The sequence below is a fragment of the Emys orbicularis genome, chromosome 11 (assembly GCF_028017835.1).
Source record: "Emys orbicularis isolate rEmyOrb1 chromosome 11, rEmyOrb1.hap1, whole genome shotgun sequence".
NCBI lineage: Eukaryota > Metazoa > Chordata > Testudines > Emydidae > Emys > Emys orbicularis.
Window position 1 is genome coordinate 76,437,484 of NC_088693.1, and position 23,610 is coordinate 76,461,093.

Genomic DNA, 23,610 nt, shown 5'->3' on the forward strand with positions numbered 1-23,610 from the left:
GTGAAGTATGTCTAGTTGACAACTTGGTCTGCAGCTGCTTCTTGAGGCTACACTGAGCCTTGGTAGAGGAGCAACTCCTGTGATAAAACATTCTTGATGTCAACCTCTCATGAACTTGCTTATAGGCCAATCACTCTTGAATAGATAAGGCTAGTGTCCAATACCAACCTGTACATGCTTATCTTTTGTCACTGCCAGTGTCTCTACTACCCTTGACACTGTGTCATACAATCGTCTGGGCCAGCTACGTTAAAATTCTGGCATTTGGCGAATAGCACTTGTAAGAGTGTGTTCACTCACTGCTTGCGGCACCTCCTGCTGGCTGTCCTGGGAATTAGCTCTTGCGCGCTCCCTCCAGTGGTGTCTTCCCCCATCTTGTCTCACTCTGCGGCCCCGCTCATTCCTGGATCGGCAGTCTTCTCTTCGTGGCTTAGCCTCCGGCCAGATCCCTAAGGTCCTCCCCTTCTGGGGAATTCAAAGTCTTTCCAGACCCACTGTCTGGCTGGTGTCTCCCATGCCCTAGCCACACCCCAGTGGCTGGTAGGGGAACCCAGGCCCACCCTCTACACTGGGTTCTAGTCCAGGGACCCTGTAACAAGCAGTCACTGTCCGGGTAGAGTCCTATGCCTTGCTGCTGTTTCTCTGGGCTTCTTCCTACCTATCTGACTTCCCCCATCTCTGAGTTTGCCAGCCTCCAACTCCCTCCCCTCAGAGGGACTGCAGCCTACCCAAACACCAGCTCCCATTTGCAGTCAGTTACCTGGCTTTATACAGACCCTGCCTGTTCCTGTACAGAGGAGCCTGTTCCTAATTAGCTGCCTCCAGCCTAAAGTGCCCCTGTTTGCAGCCTCAGTAGCTGATTGGGCCCTCCTGACGAGTGTGAGGAGCACATGCCATCACAATGGGTCATCTACACTGACCAATGGTGGTGCCACTCTACCACCAATGTCTATTATTGCCTCCTGGTGCTTAGTGGGGGTCTAAGGGATCGATGCACAGCTCTAGCTTCTTCAATGGCAGGGGTGGCTCCAGGCACCAGCACAGCAAGTGCGTGCCTGGGGCGGCAAGCCGCGGGGGGCGGCATGCCGGTTGCCGTGAGGGCGGCAGCCAGGCAGCCTTCAGCGGCATGCCTGCAGGAGGTCCGCCGGTCCTGTGGCTTCGGCGGTAATTCAGCGGCAGGTACGCTGAAGATGCGGGACCGGCAGACCACCCACAGAAACGCCGCCGAATCCGTGTGACCAGCGGACTGCCTGCAGGCATGCCGCCGAAGGCCGCCTGACTGCCGTGCTTGGGGCGGCAAAAAACATAGAGCCGCCCCTGTTCAATGGCTCTCTGTCCAGTGCATCTGCAGCAATCCTGGATTTCATTTCTTCTTTAGGGAGCACTTGTATGTGCACCTCACTGGTGTCTTTCATGTTTGCAATGTCTTCCACCAGCCAGCTGCACGGGCGGAAGCTAAGAGCCCAAATCTTGAGCGCCTCTGGCTTCAGGCTGATCCCAATGAGGCAATCTGTCGCCCTGACATGGCATCCCGGGAAGTATGCTGCCTGCCAGGGGCCCGTATCCGAGACATTATGGAGGGATTGTCGAGGATCATCCAGCCCTCTATTACCCCATGCTACTCATCCATGTGGGCACTAACAATACTGCGAGGTATGACCCTCAGCAGATCAGAAGTGACTACGGGGCTCTGGGAGTATGGGTGAGGGAGTTGGGAGCACAGGTGATGTTCTCTTCGATCCTTTCGGTCAAGGGTAGGGGACCTGGCAGACACAGCTGCATCCTGGAGGTGAATGCCTGGCTGCGAAGATGGTGTTGCCAGGATGGCTTCAGCTTCCTTGACCACGGGATGCAGTTCCAGGAAGAAGGACTGCTCAACAGGATGGGGTCCACCTATCGAGGAAGTGGAAGAGCATATTTGGATACAGACTGGCTAACCTCGTGAGGAGGGCTTTAAACTAGGTTCGTAGGGGGCAGGCGACCAAAGCCAACAGGTAAGTCAAAATTATGGTGACCCGGGAGAAGATTCGGAATCTGTGGGGAGCATGGGCTGTTATAGCAGGGATAAAGGAGAGACAAGAGAGAACTGGGGGGAGGGGAATTAAATCAGTATCTTAGAAGTCTGTATACTAATGCAAGAAGTATGGGGAATAAGCAGGAACTTGAAATGCTAGTATATAAACACAACAATGACATAGTTGGCATCACAGAGACTTGGTAGGATAATACACATGACTGGAATATTGGTATAGAATGGTACAGCAGCTTGCTCAGGAAGGACAGGCAGGGAAAAAAGGGAGGAGGTGTTGCCTTATATATTAAAAACGTATACACTTGGACTGAGGTTGAGATGGAAATAGGAGACAAACTTGTTGAGTCTCTGCGTAAGGATATAAGGGGTAAAAAACAAGGGAGATGTCATGGTAGGGGTCTACTACAGACCACCTAACCAGGAAGAAGAGGTGGATGAGGCTTTTTTTAAACAATTAACAAAATCATCCAAAGCACAGGTGATGGGGACTTCAACTACTCAGACATCTATTGGGAAAATAACACAGCAAGGCACAGATTAGTCAACAAGTTCTTGGAATGTATTGGAGACAATTTTATTTCAGAAGGTGGAGAAAGCTACTAGGGGAGAGGCTGTACTGGATTTGATTTTGACAAATAGGGAGAACTGGTTGAGAATTTGAAAGTGGAAGGCAGCTTGGGTTCAACTGATCATGAAATGATAGAGATCATGATTCTAAGGAATGATAGGAGGGAGAACAGCAAAATAAAGACAATGGATTTCAAGAAGGCAGACTTTAGCAAACTCAGGGAGTTGGTAGGTAAGATCCCATGGGAAGCAAGTCTAAGGGGAAAACCAATTGAAGACAGTTGGCAGTTTTTCAGAGACTTTATTAAGGGCACAAGAGCAAACTAGCCCACTGCGTAGGAAAGATAGGAAGTATGGCAAGAGACCACCCTGGCTTTACCAGGAGATCTTCAATGATCTTAAAATCAAAAAAGCATCCTACAAAAAGTGGAAATTAGGTCAAATTACAAAGGATGTTTATAAACAAATACCACAAGTATGTAGGGACAAAATTAGAAAGGTCAAGGCACAAAACGAGATCAAACTAGCTAGAGACATAAAGGGTAAGAAGAAAACATTCTACAAATACATTAGAAGCAAGAGGAAGACCAAGGACAGGGTAGGCCTGTTACTCAAGGTGGGGGTGGGGAGGAGAGAATAACAACAGAAATGTGGAAATGGCAGAGGTGCTTAATGACTTCTTTGTTTCGGTTTTCACCAAGAAGGTTGGTGGTGATTGGACATCTAACACAGTGAAAATGAGGTAGGATAGAGGCTAAAATAGGAAAAGAACACGTTAAAGATTACTTAGATAAATTAGATGTCTTCAAACCACCAGGGCCCGATGAAATACATCCTAGAATACTCAAGGAGCTGACTGAGGAGATATCGGAACCATTAGCGATTATCTTTGAAAAGTCATGGAAGACAGGAGAGATTCCAGAAGACTGGTAAAGGGCAAATAGAATGCCCATCTATAAAAAGGGAAATAAGGACAACCCAGGGAATTACAGACCAGTCAGCTTAACTTCTGTACCCCGTAAAGATAATGAAGCAAATAATTAATCAATCAATTTGCAAACATCTAGAAGATAATAAGGTGATAAGTAACAGTCAGCATGGATTTGTCAAGAACAAATTGTGTCAAACTAACCTGATAGCTTTCTTTGACAGGGTAACAAGCCTTGTGGATGGGGGGGAAGCGGTAGACGTGGCATATCTTGACTTTAGTAAGGCTTTTGATACTGTCTCACATGACCGTCTCATAAACAAATTAGGAAAATGCAACCTAGATGGAGCTACATAAGGTGGGTGCATAACTGGCGGGAAAACCGTTCCCAGAGAGTAGTTATCAGTGATTCACAGTCATGCTGGAAGGGCATATCGAGTGGGGTCGCACAGGGATCCGTTTTGGGTCCGGTTCTGTTCAATATCTTCATCAATGATTTAGATAATGACATAGAGAGTACACTTATAAAGCTTGTGGACGATACCAAGCTGGGAGGGGTTGCAAGCGCTTTGCAGGATAGGATTAAAATTCAAAATGGTCTGGACAAACTGGAGAAATGGTCTGAAGTAAACAGGATGGAATTCAATAAGGACAAATGCAAAGCACTCCATTTAGGAAGGAACAATCAGTTGCACACATACAAAATGGGAAATGACTGATGAGGAAGGAGTACTGCGGAAAGGGATCTGGGGGTCATAGTGGACCACAAGCTAAATATGAATTAATAGTGTAACAACTGTTGCAAAAAAAGTGAACATCGTTCTGGGATGTATTAGCAGGACTGTTGTAAGCAAGACACGAGAAGTAATTCTTTCGCTCTACTCCACACTGATTAGGCCTCAACTGGAGTATTGTGTCCAGTTCTGGGCGCCACATTTCAGGAAAGATGTGGACAAATTGGAGAAAGTCCAGAGAAGAGCAACAAAAATGATTAAAGGTCTAGAAAACATGACCTATGAAGGAAGATTGAAAAAACTGGGTTTGTTTAGTCTGGAAAAGAGAAGACTGAGGAGGGACATGATAACGGTTTTCAAGTACATAAAAGGTTGTTACAAGGAAGAGGGAGAAGAATTGTTCTTCTTAACCTCTGAGGACAGGACAGGAAGCAATGGGCTTAAATTGCAGGTTTAGGTTGGCTATTAGGAAAAACTTCCTAATTGTCAGGGTGGTTAAGCACTGGAATAAATTGCCTAGGGAGGTTGTAGGGGACTGGACTAGATGACCTCTCAAGGTCCCTTCCAGTCCTATGATTCTATGCCACCATCGTTGCAGCTATACCTTGTGAAGGTGGTTTCAATGTACGTACCCTATTCCTGGAACACTGTGCAAGACATCCTCATCCTTCGTGAACTACTCTAAGATGCTACCTGGCAAGTATTCCGTGGGTCGCAGGTAATAGAACCCTTTCCGTGTGGAGCCCTAGGCATGGATAACAGTATGAACCAAAGTAGGCCTGGTCTTAGCAGAACCATAACACATCAGGGATTAGCTTGCCAAGCACGCACCTTCCTGATCAGAGAACATGGTACAAGAACATCCAGCGTTCTCAAGAGATGGTCCAGGAACACACTGCCCCTCCTTAGAGAAGGACGGGAGGACAGGACCATGGATTTTGTTCAATCAGCAGGTACAAGGTACAGGAGAATGACAAAAAGCATGTGGAACAGAATGCATAACCTGTTTGTACTGATGTATGCAAGGAGAGTGGAAGGAGAGCCATCTTTGTATCGGCCATGGGGATGCTCCCTGTTATGCTATTGAGCCTTTACCTTGTCTCGGGCAGATGTGTGTTAGTGTCCCTGTGACCCATTGGACAGGGCGCTAGGACCGTGCTTTGCTAACAATAAACCTGGCTGAGTACTTTCGCCACCAAACCGAGCCTGTGGCCTTGAGTAACATTGAGATCTATGGATCAGCAGGCTGTATAGAGCCGCTAGCGCCGGTGCTCCCGAACAGCAGAACCAGCAGCAGCAGAACAGCAGTGCTCCGCAGCACGACCACCTCCGTGCAGAGCGGGCATGCCCAGCTGCCAGGAAGTAAGGCAGCATCAGTGTCACAGTTTCTAGATGCAGCGGCCCATCTCCTCTCTCTACTCTTATGTACATCATCACGTCTCAGTTCGGGGTGGGTGAGGGGGAGGGACGTACTAGCAAGGTATACTGCTAATGCAGACATCACATATGTACCTTGGAGCTAACCATGTTCCATAACAAGATACTACTCTGATGTTTTCATTACAAATAACTGAAATCCAACAAAGGTGGTTTCATGTGTCACCTGGCTTGTCAGTCAGGAGGGGCATGGTATCAAGGGCTCACATTTCAAAATGCTCAACAGTGACAAGGTGTCAGCAGGCAGATTCTCTGAACTCAGGGTCTTGACATTCAGAATCCACAAAAAAACCCACCCCCACTGTCTGGACACTAAAACACGGTACTGCTCAATGCTTGCATTGGCTCCCAGTCTACTCATGGACTGGGCAGGGCATCATCCCTTCAGCGGAGCCATCATCCCTTCAGCTAGAACTCATAAGAAGGGGTTGAAGATTTTGTGAAGCTGTATGAAGTGATCCTACCTTTTGTCCTGGCAAGCCAGGCAGCCCAGGGCTGCCAGCGTCCCCCTGGAAGGTAAAGAACAGTAAATCAGTACAGAGGAGGAGCTCTCCTGCGTGCAGCATGGAAAATGTGTGCTGGAAATGCACGTTTCAGAGGTTGCATGGACCACCCCATGGATCAAGCATGTGAGGGGGCCAAGGGGCTGACAGCAACAAGCTGCATGGGTCCATGCCATGGCTCACCAACACTGTCCTTCCTTCCAAGGCGAAGATTTCTCAGGCACAAAGGGCAGTCAGATGGCTAATTCCCAATGACTCATCAGGAGCCAGGTCCCTACCTGCCCTTTGTGCCTCTGGAAACGGCCCAGGCTTTCAGAGCACTCCTGGGGATGGGGTGGGCTTTGTCCCTGCGTAAAAACAGCTCCTCGCTGGGAGAGGCGCCGCCTCAGCATAAACAACTCTGCTCTGAGGCAAAGGATTAGCGCATATCACGGAAAAGTCCTGGGGGGACGTCCTGGCTCCAGGGAATTTAATGGCAAAACTCCCTTTGCTTCAGCAGGGCCAGGATTCCTCCCCATGCGTCTCCCTTGCAGACTGACTGCGGGGCCGCACTCGACTGGATAACAGCCCAGCAATACCCTATGTAGTATGTACTGCGAATCGGTCAGCGCTCAGAACGGACCAGACACGTGCTGGCCAGAACGACCACGCAGAAAGGCCACTGCCCAGATTTTTTGAGACAACAGCATAATATTCTAACTCCTGCTTTTCTCTCCGCTGACTTCTGTACTGCTCCTGGGGCGTTCCCACGTGATCTGATCAATGCCTATTAGAGAAGAGGGAAGGATCTTCTGTAACACACGCCAGAGGGCCGGGGAAAGTTCCCCACTCTGCACAGGAGGGGGACTCCCCCGAGAAGAGCGCTGCCCAGGGACGGGGGCTGGATCAGCCCCAGGGACTGGCCATTTCATCAGAGGAGGCGTCTCACTGTACTGCTTGGCTGGGGTTGAACAGCTCAAGTCCTGCTAGGGCAGATAGGTACAAACAGATTCCCAATGGCTCCTGACCTTGAGTCCGGGGAGTCCCGGTGGCCCCTGTATGAACAGTGAATAAATACAACACGGTATCAGGCAAATGAGCTGAATGAGCGCGTGTCCCCTCAGAAGCCCCTGAACCGCTGGGTACTTTGGTGTTTGTTAATAATTTCACTGCAAAATGACACCAGTGGAGCCCCCAGGATCACACGCTGCCCCTGGGACGCTGTCACTCACTCCCAGACAGCACCAGCAGGAGACAGCTTTTACCAGCATCCCCCCTCCCCTACTCTGCAAGCACCTGCCCCTGCTGGCTTCACACTCCCTGCCTCACAAGCTGGCCTGTTGGGGGTCCGGGCGAGCGAGCCGGCCAGCTGGGGGTCCGGGCGGGCGCTGCCCAGCGAGCCGGCCTGCTGGGGGTCCGGGCAGGGGTTGGCAGCTACAGGCTGGAGCTGCAGGCATGAAGTCCATGGACTTGGGGTGGTGGTGGTAATTTCCTTGCTTAGCACCCTGTGCAATGTCTGGTTTCCTGGGCAGGGTGGAAGAATCCTCCGGAAGGGAGAGCCAGGGTTAACCGACGGCCAGGGGGACTTACCTGTGGCCCTTCGGGACCACGCTCTCCAGGAACGGCAGAAAGGACCGGCATTCCCGAGCCTTCCATGTCTCCCTAGGGTAACAAACACCCGGTGAGATGCAAACACGGCTCACTCTGCCACCCGGGGCCGAAACAAGGGCAGAGGCACAGGAGCCAGGCTGTTTTGCAAGGCAGAACCACAGCAGGCAAACAGCGAATGGGAGCGGTGTCAGCCGGGAGCCCAGGGCCTAGCCGTCAGTTTAGCCTTTTCTTCACAGAGCGAACCAGCTGTGGGATGTGGTACCCGGGGCACGGCACACAGGCCTCGGATAGCAAAACAGCAGCCGCCCGGGGAGCACCATGACTACACAGCTAGAACCCCCAGAAGCAGGCCCTTCCCCTCCCCGTATCTGCCCCAGAGCAGTGGGAAAGGAAAGGCTCCCCACACACTGGGAGGGACACTGGAGTTCTGCCCCACCACACAGCTGCAGGGCCTGCCAGCTCAAAGCCACTCGGCTAGCGGGTCGCAGGTCAGAGCAAGGGGGCTGGGAACACACGAGTCAGCCCAGAAAGGGGGTCCTACAGGCAAGAGCTGGGATCCCATTAGGGTCCCAATGGATGGTCCAATGCAGGCACCAGAGCGGGCGGACAACACGCTCCCCACGGGACCTCCTGAGTGTGGCCCCCCAGACCACACAGGCAACGTGCCCTCTGCGTGACCCGCACAGAGCACACGCGCAACATGCTCCCGACGGGACGCCCCAAGTGTGGCCCCCCAGACCGTGTGGGTAACGTGCTCCCCGTGGGATGCCCCGGGTGGGGCCCACCAGACCACAGGGGTAACGTGCTCCCGATGGGACACCCCAAGTGGGGCCCTCCCAGAGCGTGTGGATAACGTGCTCCCCGTGGGATGCCCCAAGTGGGGCCTCTCCAGAGAGCACGGGCAATGCGCTCCCCGCAGGACCCCCCAAGTGGGCTCCCCCAGCACACAAGGGCAACGTGCTCCCTGCAGGACGCCCCAAGAGGGGCCCCCAGAGCACATGGGCAACGTGCTCCCCCTGCAAAACGATGGCAGGAAGAGAGTGTAAGGATTTCAATCTGTTTAGCAGCCATGGCTGATACTTACAAATCCGGCCTCGTAGCCTGGCCCAGGAGGTCCAGCAGGGCCTGGGGGACCTGGTGGTCCTCGCGGTCCCATTGGTCCAGGAAGGCCTGCCAGCCCGGTTTCCCCTGGGGCTCCGGCCAGCCCCATCTCGCCCTTACCGCCCTGCAAGTGGGAACAAAGGAACCCTGTCACACAGCCAGGCTATGGCCCCAGCTCTGAGGCCGCAGAGCCCGCAGGGGGAGAGTAGCTCCTGGGCACACATGGCCCTGTCTCGCCAGAGCGGGGAGCGTTCCCTCCCCCTTCCCCCCCAGCCGAAAGCACAGCACAAGCCAAGACTGAGCAGCAATTCAGACAAACAAAACAAGTGACCCGAGACCCATGTCAGTTACCAGCACTTCCCAGCCAGTCCCAGAACCGCCTACGCTGGCAGACTTGATTAGAAACACAGGCACATTCCGGGTGAACGCACCTTTCAGGGAGGTGAGAAACTCACCCCTGTAGTTAGTGCCAGGTATGGTGAGGGCAGTTCTGCGTCCTCACTGCTCTGCGGGGGCACCCTTCCCCTGCCCTGCAGCACCCGTTCTCTCCTGAGCAGAGTGTGTATTGCAAGACCAGTGCTCTCTGCAATGTGGAAAACGTCCCACGGGGTGTGTATGTGAAACTACCAACCTCATTTTTCCTTAGGAAATGCTGCTCAAAAGCCTGCCAGGCTGGAAAGGCAATGAACTGAGTAAAGGTACCTCTCCACACACGTACAAGGAAGCAAGGGAACGGCTAGCCTCCCTCTGCAAGTTACATGTGCAGATCTCTCTTCCCTGCACTGTGTCTCCTAGTACAATTCTGTATGTCCTGGGAGCTCAGAGGCATGCCCCCGGCTTAGCCCAGCCCACTGCACGCTTTCCTCACGTCAGACAGAGCCAGGCCAGGGGATGCTGCACTCCGAAGTTTGACTTTGCATGACATTTCTCACTATCAGAATGTTAAGGCTCACGCAGACGGTGGGCAATACAGAATGAAAATACAGCACGGAAGGAGCAATATTCGACAGAAACTGTGAACTCCGTTATCCACACATTAACAACTCCTCAGACAATAGTAATGAAAAGGTCAGCATTTCAAATGCTTTCCTGCTTGCACTGAACAAATGCCTTTCTGAGTACCTATAAACCATACACTAGAGAGACCGGCCATTAACCCAGACATGCAATTAACCCAGGGGATGGATGCTTCTTGGGCTTGCTTTGCCTCAGTCTTTCACTAGTTTGTGTTCCTAGGCTGCCACCAGACTTCTTTAAATCCAGTAGCTCTTTATGTTCAATAACACATGGCATTTCCACTTATCTCATGGAAAAAAATTCCAACCAATTTTGTAACATAAAAAATGTCATTCCATAATTGATAACACGTGATCACTCGCCCCCGGCGTGAGGCAGGCGGCCAGACCCCGCATGGCTGGGCAGAGTTTGGATGCATTGGACTCAACCTTTGGCAACAGCCTCCTACAAACACCAGCTCAAAGAGCGCAGATTTGCCATTGATAACCTGACATGCAGAACCACACAGAGCAACTGGATTTAAGGGACTTTCCTATGGATTCTCCTATTTTTGACAGCGAGAGCTCTGAGACGCATGCGCCTGTCTAAGCCATGCCGTCGGCACGCGTGCACGGAGCCTTTACCTCGAGCCTGGTCTCTCCCACATGGGGGGACGTAGAGTAGTAAGAAAGCAGCTCTAGCAGGTAGGAAGGGATAGGAGGCAGGTTGCTCTGATTAGATGGGAAAAGCGTGAATGCAGACAGAGAGAAGAATGACAAGAGAAAAGAAATCATTTCCTATGCGCACTGGTGGCAGAGCAGACGTTACAGCCCCACGGTGTTCCAAAACGACCCTTTGCTGGGAAACGGGCTCCTACCTTCTGTTATGTCAGCACCAGATTCCACCCAGGACATAGCAACGAGCTAAAACCCAGGAGCCAGCTCCTGCCCTAGCTGGTGTAAATCAATGGAGCTCTGTCAACTTCACGGCTTGATGCCAATGTGCACCAGCTGGGCGTTGGCCCTAGCAGTTTAGGTTTAGTACAATGGATCCCTGTGCCCTCCCACTACCCCCCCAGAAGAGCGTCCATCTGACTGGCGCCCAGGCCTTGTGCCCACCCTGTGCAGAGCGATGCATCTCACCCGCTCCCAACAGCTGGTGACACGTCCTGGAGAACTAAAGATCTAGGTCCCAATTCTTTCTAGCACTCAGGCCCGCGTTTATCGTGAAGCCTCTGTGTCTCACTGCTGTGACTGAGTCACAATGGACCCAGTGCATGCTCCAGGGCTTTGGGGAATCGCTGTCTTGGCCCAGAGCTTCCGTGGGGTTGAGTGGTTTTGTGGTTGATGCCCACAGACCCTCAGGAGGAACATGTGTGCTTCCAGGCACGTGCTGCCCTCACCCAACCCAGCGACAGGGATGGGAAGGTAACATCATCATGACATGATCATCATCAGTTACATGTGTGCTCTGGAGAGCGGGACAGAGGAAAGAGGAGGGACAGAACATAACCCAGTGGTGGGCAGAGGGGAACATGCAGGGAATGGGACCCACAATCAGGAGACTGAAGGAGCCACCGAATTGGTCGTGGGTAAATGGCCTAACTGTAGGTACCGATCCACTGTATTCATTCCCAATTCAAAAACCTCTGTGCACTGCTAGTCGACCTGGGAATGGTTGTTTCAGGAATGGCAATTGCTGTAAGTTAGCTGGCCAGCACACCTCTTCTTATGTGGATCAACTCCTGGATTTGATTCTGGATTTCTATTTCTATCCTATCTACTATTAAAACCTGGTTAGCATCACAAACTGATTCAGTGACAGAGCTGGCAACAAGATCTCCGGTCCCAGGCAGTGTCCCGGCACCACGCTGCCGGCCACCACTCAGGAGCCATGTGAGCAGCACATCACATGTCACGTTTCCCCAGTCTCTTCCTGAACTTAGCCACATGTCACAGGCCTGCCTGTGACGCCTGCCACGAGCTCTCCCTTCCACCCACCCTGGCTGGGTGCAGCCTGCAACTGAACGAGAGCAGATCGATCCCCAGTGGAATCTGGGTGCTGGTTTCCGAGTCACCTGCACTACAAGGGGCAGAGGGTAGTGTAATCTCAGAGCCGGGGGACGGGCGGTTACTGTACCTTGGGTCCAGGAGCTCCGGGGAGGCCTAGGTCTCCTGGGTCCCCCTGGGAACAAGAAGGGAAGGAAGAGTGAATGGTCAGACAGAGTTCGGCAGGCCAGGGAGAGGGGGAGCTGTCCGGTCCAGTGGCACACTAGGACAGCTGGGGGGACTGTGTAACCTGGAAGTCGTGGTGGGTTACCTGTTCACACACTACTTAGGAATCCGTTCTCAACGCACTGCTAGGGATACAGTATTACCTCACATGGCCTTAGCTACAAGTCTGGGTACGCTTCCGCCAGCAGAGCTACCACAGCTCCGCACAAGATCCGATCCTGGGTACCCAGGACAGCCGCAAGAGCGACCAGAACAGCTTCCCCCACCAAGAAAGCTACCACAGTTAACCCAGGTGCGGTCCCTGATTTCTGGGGGCGCTGGCTCGCTGGTACACAGCGTGTGTTGAGCTCAAAGGATCCTGCAGGGCGGGTGGCGAGTGCACAGACTCCAGCCAGGACAGTGAAGATGTGGCACGCCGTGAAGGACTGCAGCAGGCTTGCACTGCAGCCTCACACCTGCTCTACGCAGCGGCTGCATATCCGACACTCTGTTCACGAGGGGAAGTTGGGAGCAGAGGCACCGTCCATAGTCCCGAATCAGCCGTGACTGTGCTGGGGTACCCTGCTGCACCCGGCTCGGAAACGGGGGTCTGGGGTAAAGTGGCATAACAGCTGCAGGTTTGCACTCTGTGGGCAGGAACACAGCCTGCGGGGACCAATGTCAGCCCGAGTCAGTGGCTAGCACCAGGCTGCCATCAGCTGCGGGCGTGCTGGGCAGGGCAGATGCCAACTGAACTGGGGGCGTATGAGTGGGGCGTGGGCTGCTTTGTTTTCCACCCCCTGATAGCTGCATTTCCTGCTGTGCCTCCTGTCCTGTCCCTTCCATTCGCTCAGCAAACCAGCAGCATGCAAGTGCCCTCCAGCACTTTGCCACCGATCCCTGCTTTGGGCCAGGCTTGCTCCTGAACTGGGATTTCTTATGATGCTGTATGATGTGTACTATTCTAGTGCCTAGAAGCCCATGCATGGCCCTGGATCCCTTCGTGCTAGGTGCTGCACAAACACAGAGCAAGCCCGCACAGCAGCAGTCAGCTCCCAGACTGCATGCACTGGCCTGCCCCCAGCTGCAGGTGTGATCTATCCCATACTTTTCACTGCCCAAGGCAAAGGGGTACTTGTTCTGACTCCAGGCAGGACAGAGCTACCCCCAGGCTCTCGCCTGCCCCTAGCCAGCGAGTTACTGCAAAGACTCTGTGGTTCTAGCCAAGGCCACGTGAAGAGGGGGGCACGTACCCGTTCTCCTCGAAGCCCAGGCTGGCCGGCCAACCCACTTTTTCCTGGAGGACCCGGAGGACCCTGCAAAGTTAGAGAGTTAATCTCAGTTGGAGGAAACATTTCAGAACTGGCATTTTCATGCTGGTTTATTGCATTAACTCTTTACATGTCAGAGGAAAAGGCCCAGCTGCCCTCAGTAGTACATGGCCACCCCCGCCAGGCTTCTCGCCAGCCACGCCCCAGCCCGGGGACGGGCCATCACCCATGCCTGACTCATGGCCAGCCACACCCCAGCCTGGGGATGGGCCATCACCCCCACCGGGCTCCTCACCAGCCACACCCTAGCCTGGGGATGGGCCGTCACCCCCACCGGGCTCCTCGCCAGCCACACCCCAGCCCGGGGACGGGCCGTCACCCCCACTGGGCTCCTTGCCAGCCACACCCCAGCCCGGGGATGGGCCGTCACCCCCACCGGGCTCCTCGCCAGCCACACCCCAGCCTGGGGACGGGCCATCACCCACACCGGGCTCCTTGCCAGCCATGCTCCAGCCCGTCACCCACTCCTAGAGCTAACACTTTTCCTTGGGTGTCTCCATCCACTCTATCTCCCCCCAGCCCCCATCCTCTGACCACCCAAGCCAAAGGCAGCGCCTGAGTATGGCTGCTGTTCGTGTGCACCAGGCGTCCGTCCATCCTGAATTCCAATGAGAAGAACCCCCCATGCTCCAGCACCTCCGGCCAGAGCCAGGCCCAAAGGCCCTGGCGCTGGCCCTGCCATGGGAAACGTTGGGGCACTGCCCTTAACACCGGCAAGCACCAGGACAACCCTGGAACACATCGCCATTCCCAGCACACGCCCCCCGCCACACTTACTGATGGGCCTTGGGCTCCGGGGACACCATCTCTGCCTGGCAGGCCGGGGAGGCCGGGGGGTCCTGGCAGCTCAGTGCTGTTCATCCCAAATCTTCCTGGCTCTCCTGGGAGGCCGGGCACCCCAGGAGGCCCGGGGGGCCCTGGTGGGCCTCGGGGGCCCTGAAAGAGAGTAAAGGATGTTTGGCGGCACATGGGCCCACGTTCTCCTGCGCCTGCAATGCCATCTCCAGACACTGGCTGGGAGTCCCTCGGCACGCCACGCCTGCTGCCACTTGCCATGGCAGTCTGTAGAATGCTGCCCAACACCAGGGCCAAGCAAATGAAGCCTTAAAGACACAGCTGTAGCAGCCCCCTTCCCTGCACTTCACCACTCACCCGGAAGCTTTCCAGATCGCCTCCAAACCCAGAGCCTTCCATGTCGATGAATGTCTGGAAGAGAAGCACACGGGCACAGACGTGACTCCCTTGTTTCCATGGAGCAGGGGAGCCAACACGCATTGCCAGCAGGGACTCAGCCCGCTTCTGTGGGGCTGGGGAGCGAAAGGTTCAATGGCCTGGACCTCTCCCCCAGCCAGGCCTCTGCTCCTGAACCAGCAGAAAGCGCCTCCGGAGAGGCCAAGGGAGTCAGGCTGGACGTGGGGAAGAGCAGTTTCCTATCCACACCAGCCACAAAAAACAGGGCAGTCTGACTACAGAGGGCAAACACTCCCCACAGGCAGATGCCCAGTACGAGGGCATCACAGTAAAGCCTGAGTGGGGCTGAGGAGGTGCCCAGACCTTGGGCTGGCCTCTGCGCATGGCATCTGTGTACGGGACCCGGCCTGCTTTCTCCGGCAGCGCGGAGCGCAGCATCTGTGTACGGGACCCGGCCTGCTTTCTCCGGCAGCGCGGAGCGCAGCATCTGTGTACGGGACCCAGCCTGCTTTCTCCGGCAGCGCGGAGCGCAGCATCTGTGTACGGGACCCGGCCTGCTTTCTCCGGCAGCGCGGAGCGCAGCATCTGTGTACGGGACCCAGCCTGCTTTCTCCGGCAGCGCGGAGCACAGCATCTGTCGACATTTCAAAATCTCTCATGGAACACCATTCAAAAATTTCATTTAGGAAAAGCTGAAATGACATTTAATCAAAACGTTTCATTTCAACTTTATTGACAACTTTTCTGCTAGAGTATAGAATCATTTGTATTATAAAAGTGAAACGTTTTGACTGTTATATGATATAATATGACATGACGTTTATATTATATTATAAATGACAATATAATAGACTTTTATTTTATAAACTGGTGATTGGTTTTGGAATTGGTATTCCAACTGGTAATAATTGGTTTGGTAAATGATCCTTTGTTTACTCCACTCTTATCGTAACTGGTATTCTAACTGGCAATTTCCTACTGTAATTGGTATAACAAAATAGTATAAAAATAAAATTAAAAATAAAATAAATGACAGGACAGAATAGGCAAAAAGTTTCTATTATCTAAGATTGAAACAAAAGATTTTGACCTCATTGAAAGGAATAAACTCATAACTTTTCACTGAAAATTGATGAAACTGGTAAGTTCTGGTGGAAGGTTTGATTTCGTGGGATCGGCATTTCCCAACAATAAAGCGTTGCATAGGGATAACTCTGGCCAGCTCTAGCTGTGAGCACCCTTCACACTGCAGAGTGGAGCTGCTCCGTTTTACGGCCGTACTAACTTCGCAGCAAGTGCCAGCTCCGCCAGCTGCTCAGTGCCATGGCAGGAGCCAGGATCTCTGCGCTCCTCAGCAGGAGGGTCAGCGCCAGGTCCTCGGACCCAATGCCACATGCCAGGTCTGGGCCATCCACAGGCCCCCAGGAACGTACCAGCTTGTCCTGTTTGGAAGAGAGACCTGGTGTCCCAGGCGGTCCGGGCAGTCCAGGGGGGCCTCTTGCGCCGACTCCGGGCTCACCCTAAGCACACAGAAGAGACGACAAAGCTTGTAACATGGGTTCTATGTTACTCCACTGCACATTAGCCAAACAAAACAGGGCGGTTCCAGAGATGTCTTGCCTGGGGCCAGAGAGAACCAGTTAGACCCTGCCTCCATGCTGCCACTCAGCCCGTGTGCCAGCAACTCACCTTCTGCCCCTTGAGGCCAGGCTCTCCGGGAGTTCCAGGGAATCCCTGGGGCCCAACGTCACCCTGCAAAGGGAAACCAAGAGACTGAAAATCCAAGAAAAAACCAAGAAAATCTCCTAGATCATCCCATGCAGGTGTTTGTCCAGCCTGTTCTTCAAAACCTCCAGTGATGGGGATTCCACAGTCCCCCTTGGAAGCCTGTTCCAGAGCTTAGCTACCCCTCAGTTAGATATTAGGAAAAACTTTCTAGCTCTATCTCCCTTGCTGCAGATTGAGCCCATTACTTTTTGTCCTACCTTCAGTGGCCATGGAGAACCATTGACCACTATCCTTTTTGTAACAGCCCTTAACGTATTTGAAGTCTGTTCTCAGGTCCCCCCTCCGTCTTCTCTTCTCAAGACTGAACATGCCCAGTTCTTTAAGCTTTCCTCACAGGTCAGGCTTTCCAACCCTTTTCTCATTTTTGTTGCCTTGCTCTGGTCTCTCTCCAATCTGCCCACAGCTTTCCTGACACGTGGCACCCAGACCTGGACCCAGGACTTCAGCTGAGGCCTTGCCAGTGCCGAGCAGACCGGGACATTACCCACCATGTCTCACACACGACACTCCTGTGAATACGCCCCAGAACACTAGCCTTTTTCGCAGGTGCATTCTAAGCAGTGTTCCTTTAACACCCTGCTATGCCTGTAGCTAAGCATGCTGCTGGGGGTGCCGGACGTGTTCTGGAGCGTGTGAGAGGGATTGTGCGTTGGCATGGAGCACTAGGAAGCATGCACTATATGGTAATGATTCAGCCAATCCCGGGTGGCCAGTCACATGAGTGTCTGCAGGTGGCACACGCTGACACCAGCACACTGGCAGTGCGCGGGGGAAGCAAACGGTGACACTTACAGGTTTCCCATCTTCACCAGGATCACCCTAGAGTCAACAGAGATGGAGAGGTGTTAACGAGACAGATAGATATTCACCACCCAGCCACGCCCTGGGGGAGGCATTTGCCGGCTGCACTGCCCCCTGGCTCCTCGGAGTACTCCCCATTCTCCCTCACCCAGCACCCTGGGGGATTTGGTAGGATTTCAGCAGCACCAGCCAGGGTATTGGCCTACTCTGCCGGGCGTCTGTGGCTACTGCCGCACTTTGCTCCGGCTCGGCAGCCTCCCTCCAGTTCAGAACGTGCCAAAGCCCCTTTTCTCCCCACAGCACATCTGGGAGGGAGGATGAGCACCCCGAGATCACCCCCTGCTCCAGGACCAAACAGCCAAGGGTGGCTGGGCCTGTGCTGGCCCCAGCAGCTCTGGCAGGTGGCACACAGGAAACTGGGGTGGTGGGAAGTGCAGGCCTGGAGCAAGGAGGGAGGCAAGAAAGGGCAGCAAGGAGACAGGCAGAGGCAGGGGGCAGCCAGTGGGCACGGAGTGGTAAGGAGAAAGGGGAGCTTTCTAATTTCATTCAGGTGGGACCGGTGGAGAGGGAGAGGAGATGGGGACAGAGTGAAGGACAGAGCAGGTGGCAGTGGGGGGAAGGCAGGGTCCTGGGCAGCAGAGCCTTGGGTCAGTAGGGGACAGATGCAATGCAGCGGGACCCAGCCCATAGCCAGGATGCAAAGGGACAGGGTGTGTGGGGAGGGCTGGCGAGGAGCGTGACAGGGCTCTAGCTGGACAGAGGGAGCTCTCTGCAGCCAGCATAGCAGGGTCCCGATAGCACTCCGCTGGCATCTCCTGGGGCAGGAGGGCATTTGCTGCCCCCCATCCCAGAGAGAGCCCAGCAGCCCCCAGCCTGCTCCCCCAGCTTGCTTGGGTTGAGGGTTTACTCACAGGCTCGCCGTCCTTGCCAGGGAGGCCGTCTTCCCCGGGCGGCCCTGGGGGACCTGTTGGTCCTGGAGGCCCGGTGACCTGCTCCACCACAGAGCCGTCCAGGCGCTGCACCGTAGAGCCAGGGGGCCCAGGCGGGCCAGGAGATCCCTGGGCGCCTGGCTCCCCTTTCTGCCCCTTAGAGCCGGGATACCCAAATCCTGCACTTCCCTAGGGATGAAAGGGGAAACCATGAGCCACCAGTTGCACTCCCCAGCCTGGCCTGGGCACTGCCTGCGGCCGGGATCCCCAGGGTTCCCTGCTCCCTCGCTCTGCACTGATGCTGTGCCCTGGAAATGCCAGGCTTTGGCCTCGCAGAGCTGGCTGGGGCCAGCATGGGCCCAAAGGGCGATACAAAATGCCCACCTCGTTCCCTCAGCCAGTCCCACATGGAGAAGGAACGACTCGCCTCTGGGATTCCCTGGCTTGGCTCTGGCTGCGCACACATGAGCCTGGGACATGCAGCCGATAACAGTGGAGTCCAGTGCTCCCAGCCCGCCCTCCACCACCTTCCCCACAGATGCTGAACTGGCTGATTTCCCTGCCCCAGCCTCCGTTCTTGGCCTAAGGGCTCCTTGGAGTAGGACATGCCAGGAAGGGGCCTGGTACATAGCAGGTCCTGTTACTGAGACAACGCCAACCACCACCACCATGGTGTCGGATACTGCCACGGGCCACGCCAAGCCAGTGATTCCAGTGCAGCAGACAGCGATCGTCTGCTCCTGAATGCCCGGGGAGGGTTATGAGCTGGGAGCTTGGGCAGTGTGTCTGTTGTGAGACAGCAGCATGCCAGATACCCGCTGTGGAAAGACAGGTGCTCTGCCTGGCTCTGGTGTCACTCCCAGCTTTCCTCTCCCAGGTCCTGTCGCACCCGAGCGGCCATCAGTGTATGCTCCCTCTCCCGCCATGGCCCGGGCTGCCTGCCAGCCGGTCTCACAGGGACTCGCGCAACACGCACATTTGTGGGAGGCGAAGATGCCAGGCCAGAGGAGTGAGGGATGCATGAGAACTGAGCAAGGCCCCTGGGATTTGGTCCTGGGCGATTGCCTCCGAGGGTCCGACTCAGCACTGGCACCAGCCAAGCAAACTAGAGCCAGTGGATTCCTGTGCGAACCTGGGCCTGGCTTCCCGACACGCTGAGCCCGGGAAGCCAGCACCACGCACCCCCAGGCCCCACAGGAAACGTGACTTGTCTAGTCAGTCTCCGTAGCTAGGGAACAGTGCCTCTCGCCAACACATGGGCAGCACAGCCGAAGGCCATGCCACGGGCCTGGGCCGACACCCAGCGACACCCAGCTGTACTCAGCCAGGGAGAGTACAGCTCATGGGCACCCTGCCTGTAACCCCCCCTTCTATACAACACCCCGTGGTCACCGTGCTCACCTTAACGCCCAGGTCTCCTTTTTCTCCCTGCAGAATAAAAGAGCAAAATATCATTGCATCTGACAGGCGTGCTCGTGTGCTCCCCTGACAGCACACTCAGCGCACACGCTGCTAGAGCCGAGCCAGGTGCTTCCCAGTGCAGCTCCACGGAGCAGCACTGTACAGGGGAGTTCAGTGCAGTTCAGTCTGCTGGAGCCTGGACATTACCACCCCTAGGAGAGGTAGGAACTCGGCTCAGCCCCCACGCGCACAGCTGCTGCGAAGGAGTCTTTCACCGGGGGCTCGATCCAGCCTGGTGGGGAGTGCTCCGGCCACCCTGCTGACATCAGTGGGTGCTGGAGGCTGTCGGCACCAGGCAGAGCTGCTCTCATCATGCTCATCTGGCAATGCATGGGGACAGACTCTGCACACACACTGCTTCCCTAAACACGGGGGACGCATTCGTGGGAGCCGCTGGGATTTGCCCAGAGCGAGTGTTTGCAGGGCTGGGCTGCTTTGCTCGAGAAGAGAGCCTCTCACGGGGAGCGGGGGGAGCTGGCCTGCAGTCAGCACAGAAGCAGGGCGGGACTGCTGCCTGCTCTGGCACAGACTGAGGCCCTGGAATGGGCGGATGGTGTGGAACGCCTCACACCATCACTAGCTGCAGGAGGGGGAACTGCTCAGCTGTGCCTGACAAGCCTCTCCACACGCCTTCGCTCTTTGTCCCAGGTCATAGCCCTGCCCTTGGTCTCTTCTTGGTTGGCTCTTCCTTACTGCCTGGCTTACTGTCATCTCCCTTTCCCTCACTCCCCGATCCTCGCCAGCGGTGCCCAGTCTGCGGCACAGCCAGAGACTGGATACTGACATGACCGGCTCTCTGCTCTGATCCCCGCTGAGCCCCACTGATGCACTGCACACGAGGGGTGCTCGGCAGGCCAGGAGCTCCAGGGACTCTCCCACTGAGGCAGGAGGAAGGGGTGAGTGCGCTGGTGTGTCTGTAGGCAGGAGCTGTGGTGAGGGGCGGTTTGTAATGTGCTTCGGAGCCCATGGATGAAGCTGCTAGAGAAGCACTAAGTATCATCACTGACCTTGTCGCCTTTGGTGCCGCCGGCTGCTAGAACCCCGCCGGTTCCGGAGTCCCCTTTTGGGCCACGTTCACCTTTCTCTCCCGGGGCCCCTTTTTCACCTTTTGAACCAACCGTGGCTGGAATGAAGAGCCACGTGCAGTTACAGGCGAGGACGCAGGGCCCTGCTGGACAGCGCTGATCGCTCTGCTCGGGCAGGGCTGGGGTGTGGGACAGCCACACCACACACAGCGAGTTGTGCTGAGGACACCTGGGTGTGAGGGCTGGGCAATCTGGGACTCTCTGACACTTCCCCACTAATGGGGCTTGCACCAGCTGCCACAGGCGCTGACTTTGTCCTTTCCTGGAGCATGCTTGACCACCGCTTCGCCCCAGACCCCACCCCCACTCCACCTCTTCCCACAGACTTAGGGCTTCCCCACAGACTCCCACAGAGGGGGAAGCTGAGATCCCTGCGTCAGCCCCACCCCTGCTGGTAGCAGAACAACAGATAAGGCAGGCAGGCCATGCGAGAAGTCCCTCCCAGGAGGCTCAGCCTGATGTATCTGAGAGGTGCTGGGTAGGACAGCCCCCCTGACCTGCTCTCGTGCCCTCCTGAACAACCAGCATGGAGACATGGAGGGAGCTCACAGCTTCAGCCAACCCCACCACTTTGCATGGATCTAGCTACTGGCATGTTGAACACATGCCCCCCAGAGGACCCCTGCTTCGGGGACGCCACAGGAAAAGGTGGCTCCACTCGCCTATCTCAAGCCAGCTGATCAAGTTTGAGGCATTTCTAGTTTCTACCTGCTCCAGGTCATTTGCGGATGTTGCCCTTGCTTAACATCTCTGCAGGCTGGGTGGCAAAGGGGCAAATGCTAGTTTTACCTCCTGTAGAAACTTGCTGTGGTCCTTCCACTTTGATTTGCTCAGTTTGCAGCTGAGAGCCCACGCTTACTTTCTCTACTGTCTCCCCAGCGGTGGGGGGAGAAGTGACCGGGGGAGGTTCCGGGAGCCGCGACACAGCCGGGGTCCCCTGCGCAAGACCAGAGAGGGGAAGAAACTTGAATAATTGAGAACAAAACTCCCTATGCAGTCGGTGAGGCCCGTCGACATTCCAGGCTGGGCAGTGGCACAACAAGCACTTGTTTCATTGCTTACTGGAGGTGGTTACAAAGAGTAATGGGGAGTTACAGAATCAGAGATCCCAAGGCCAGAAGGGACCGTTGTGATCATCTAGTCTGACCGCCTGTATCGCCCAGGCCATAGGACTGCTCTGAATTAACTCCTGTTTGTACTAGAGCAGGTCTTGTAGGCAAACACCCAACCCCGATTTAAACATTGCCAGGGATGGAGAATCCACAGCCCAAGTTAGTATTTGTATTAGTGCTGCAAAGCAACACTGCATTGCAAAGAAGGTTTTAAAACCCAGAGTGAACCACCCAGAAACAAAAAGGAGGAGATGGCCACATTTGTCACTAAAAGGGGACCCATGAAGACACTCATTCTGGCCCCAGAAATGCATATGCACAGTGCACTAAAGACAGGAGAAAGCTCTGAGTGTCCTGATGAGCCAACAGCCCCGGTTTCCCCCTGAACTTTGTACCAAATGCTGCTGCTGGTGGGCCCGAAGCAGCTGTCCTTATTCCAGCAAAGTGCCAGCGAAGAACCCTGGGCGTTTTGCCTGAGGAAGGACTGCAGGATCGGGTCTGGTGTGTATAAGGGAATTCAGAACGGTGCTACGTACGGCACTGGATTGGAAGAGAGCCCAGGAGAAATACTTCTAGCCATTACTCCTGTCCAGTCACTGGATGGCGTCGGCATTCCGTGTTCAAATGTAAGGCAACAGCACGTCTGCCCTGTCTCACGGGGAGTGCTGTCGGCTACCTTTGGCTTGCAGAAATGTTCCTGTTTTATGGCCCACCCCTCAAATAAACTTCCAGTGGAGGGGAAATATCCTGCCTTTTCTCCTGCGTTTGACATCTCCGATGTAGACAGGACTGATTCCTGCAGGCGTTTCACAAACCCGGAGACTGCTTTCCAGCCGGCCCACTCCTAGTTCTCATCTCATACATACCGAATTCAGCATCCAAAGCATTCTGGGAGCAAACATCAGCTGTGAAGTGGGAAAATGAAGGCTGGGCTGCAAGGGGTGCCAGTCTTTCAACCCCAGCAGGTCTAGCTCTCCACCCCAGAGGCCACAAGCACAAGGCTGTATCGCCAGTTTCTCTGTCCTGTTCTTCTCCCTTCATTCCACTAAGGAGCACAAAGGGAGCAGAGTATATCGCTGGAGACTGCCCAGCACGGGGCACACCTGGCTTCTCCCTGCCCCTCTCTCCAGCCCTCCGCACAGTGTGCATGTCACAGAAGCAAGGCCAGAAGAGACCACGATGATCATCTAGTCTGACCTGCAGAACACAGACTGAAGACTCTCGCCCAGCGACTCCTGCACGGTAAGTGGTGGCTAAGCTAGACCAGGTCTCTTAGAACGACATCTAGCCTTGATTTAAAGAGCTCAGAGATGGAGAACCCTGGGAAAGCTGCCCAGGTGAAGCTCCCTCACTCCCAAAATGGGTACCTGATTTCTGTCCAGTTTCAGCTCCCAGCCACTGGATCGGGTTTTCTCTATGTCTGCTAAAGAGCCGCCAGCCATCACAAATCTCCTCCCCACGTGGTTACGTACAAACCACCAGCAAGTCGCCGCTTCACTTCTCTTGGATAAACTAAACAGATCGAGCTCCGTCAGGATCTCACCATTAGGCAGGTTTTCCAGACCTTGAATCATGCTTGTAGCTCTCTTCTGACCCCTCGCCAATGTTCAATGTCCCTTCTGACGTGTGGAGACCAAACTGGGATTCCAGTGATGGTTTCACCAACGCACTATACAGAGGTAATACCAGCTCCTTACCCCTGGTTTACTTGTCCAACCTCTCAGTTGGCTTACATGTACAATGGGGGATACCACCACCTGTGGCCTTCTAGGCAAGGCTCCATGCACAGCTGAATGCTAAGGGCTCTCACG

At 54.8% G+C, this 23,610-nt stretch overlaps 1 protein-coding gene across 1 annotated transcript in view; it reads right to left on the bottom strand.

The window, feature by feature from the left end:
* The window catches only part of COL18A1 (collagen type XVIII alpha 1 chain), a 105,588-nt gene that overhangs the window by 30,742 nt on the left and 51,236 nt on the right, over nucleotides 1-23,610 (bottom strand). Inside the window, exons 5-19 of the mRNA XM_065413419.1 lie at nucleotides 21,477-21,624; nucleotides 20,610-20,725; nucleotides 19,543-19,569; nucleotides 18,124-18,330; nucleotides 17,204-17,230; nucleotides 16,313-16,375; nucleotides 16,057-16,143; nucleotides 14,585-14,638; nucleotides 14,210-14,368; nucleotides 13,355-13,417; nucleotides 12,028-12,072; nucleotides 8,876-9,016; nucleotides 7,771-7,842; nucleotides 7,209-7,235; nucleotides 6,163-6,207 (exon numbers count right to left, since the gene is read on the bottom strand). Coding sequence (XP_065269491.1) covers nucleotides 6,163-6,207; nucleotides 7,209-7,235; nucleotides 7,771-7,842; nucleotides 8,876-9,016; nucleotides 12,028-12,072; nucleotides 13,355-13,417; nucleotides 14,210-14,368; nucleotides 14,585-14,638; nucleotides 16,057-16,143; nucleotides 16,313-16,375; nucleotides 17,204-17,230; nucleotides 18,124-18,330; nucleotides 19,543-19,569; nucleotides 20,610-20,725; nucleotides 21,477-21,624 — 1,281 coding nt within the window. The remainder of the gene's footprint in view (nucleotides 1-6,162; nucleotides 6,208-7,208; nucleotides 7,236-7,770; nucleotides 7,843-8,875; nucleotides 9,017-12,027; nucleotides 12,073-13,354; nucleotides 13,418-14,209; nucleotides 14,369-14,584; nucleotides 14,639-16,056; nucleotides 16,144-16,312; nucleotides 16,376-17,203; nucleotides 17,231-18,123; nucleotides 18,331-19,542; nucleotides 19,570-20,609; nucleotides 20,726-21,476; nucleotides 21,625-23,610) is intronic.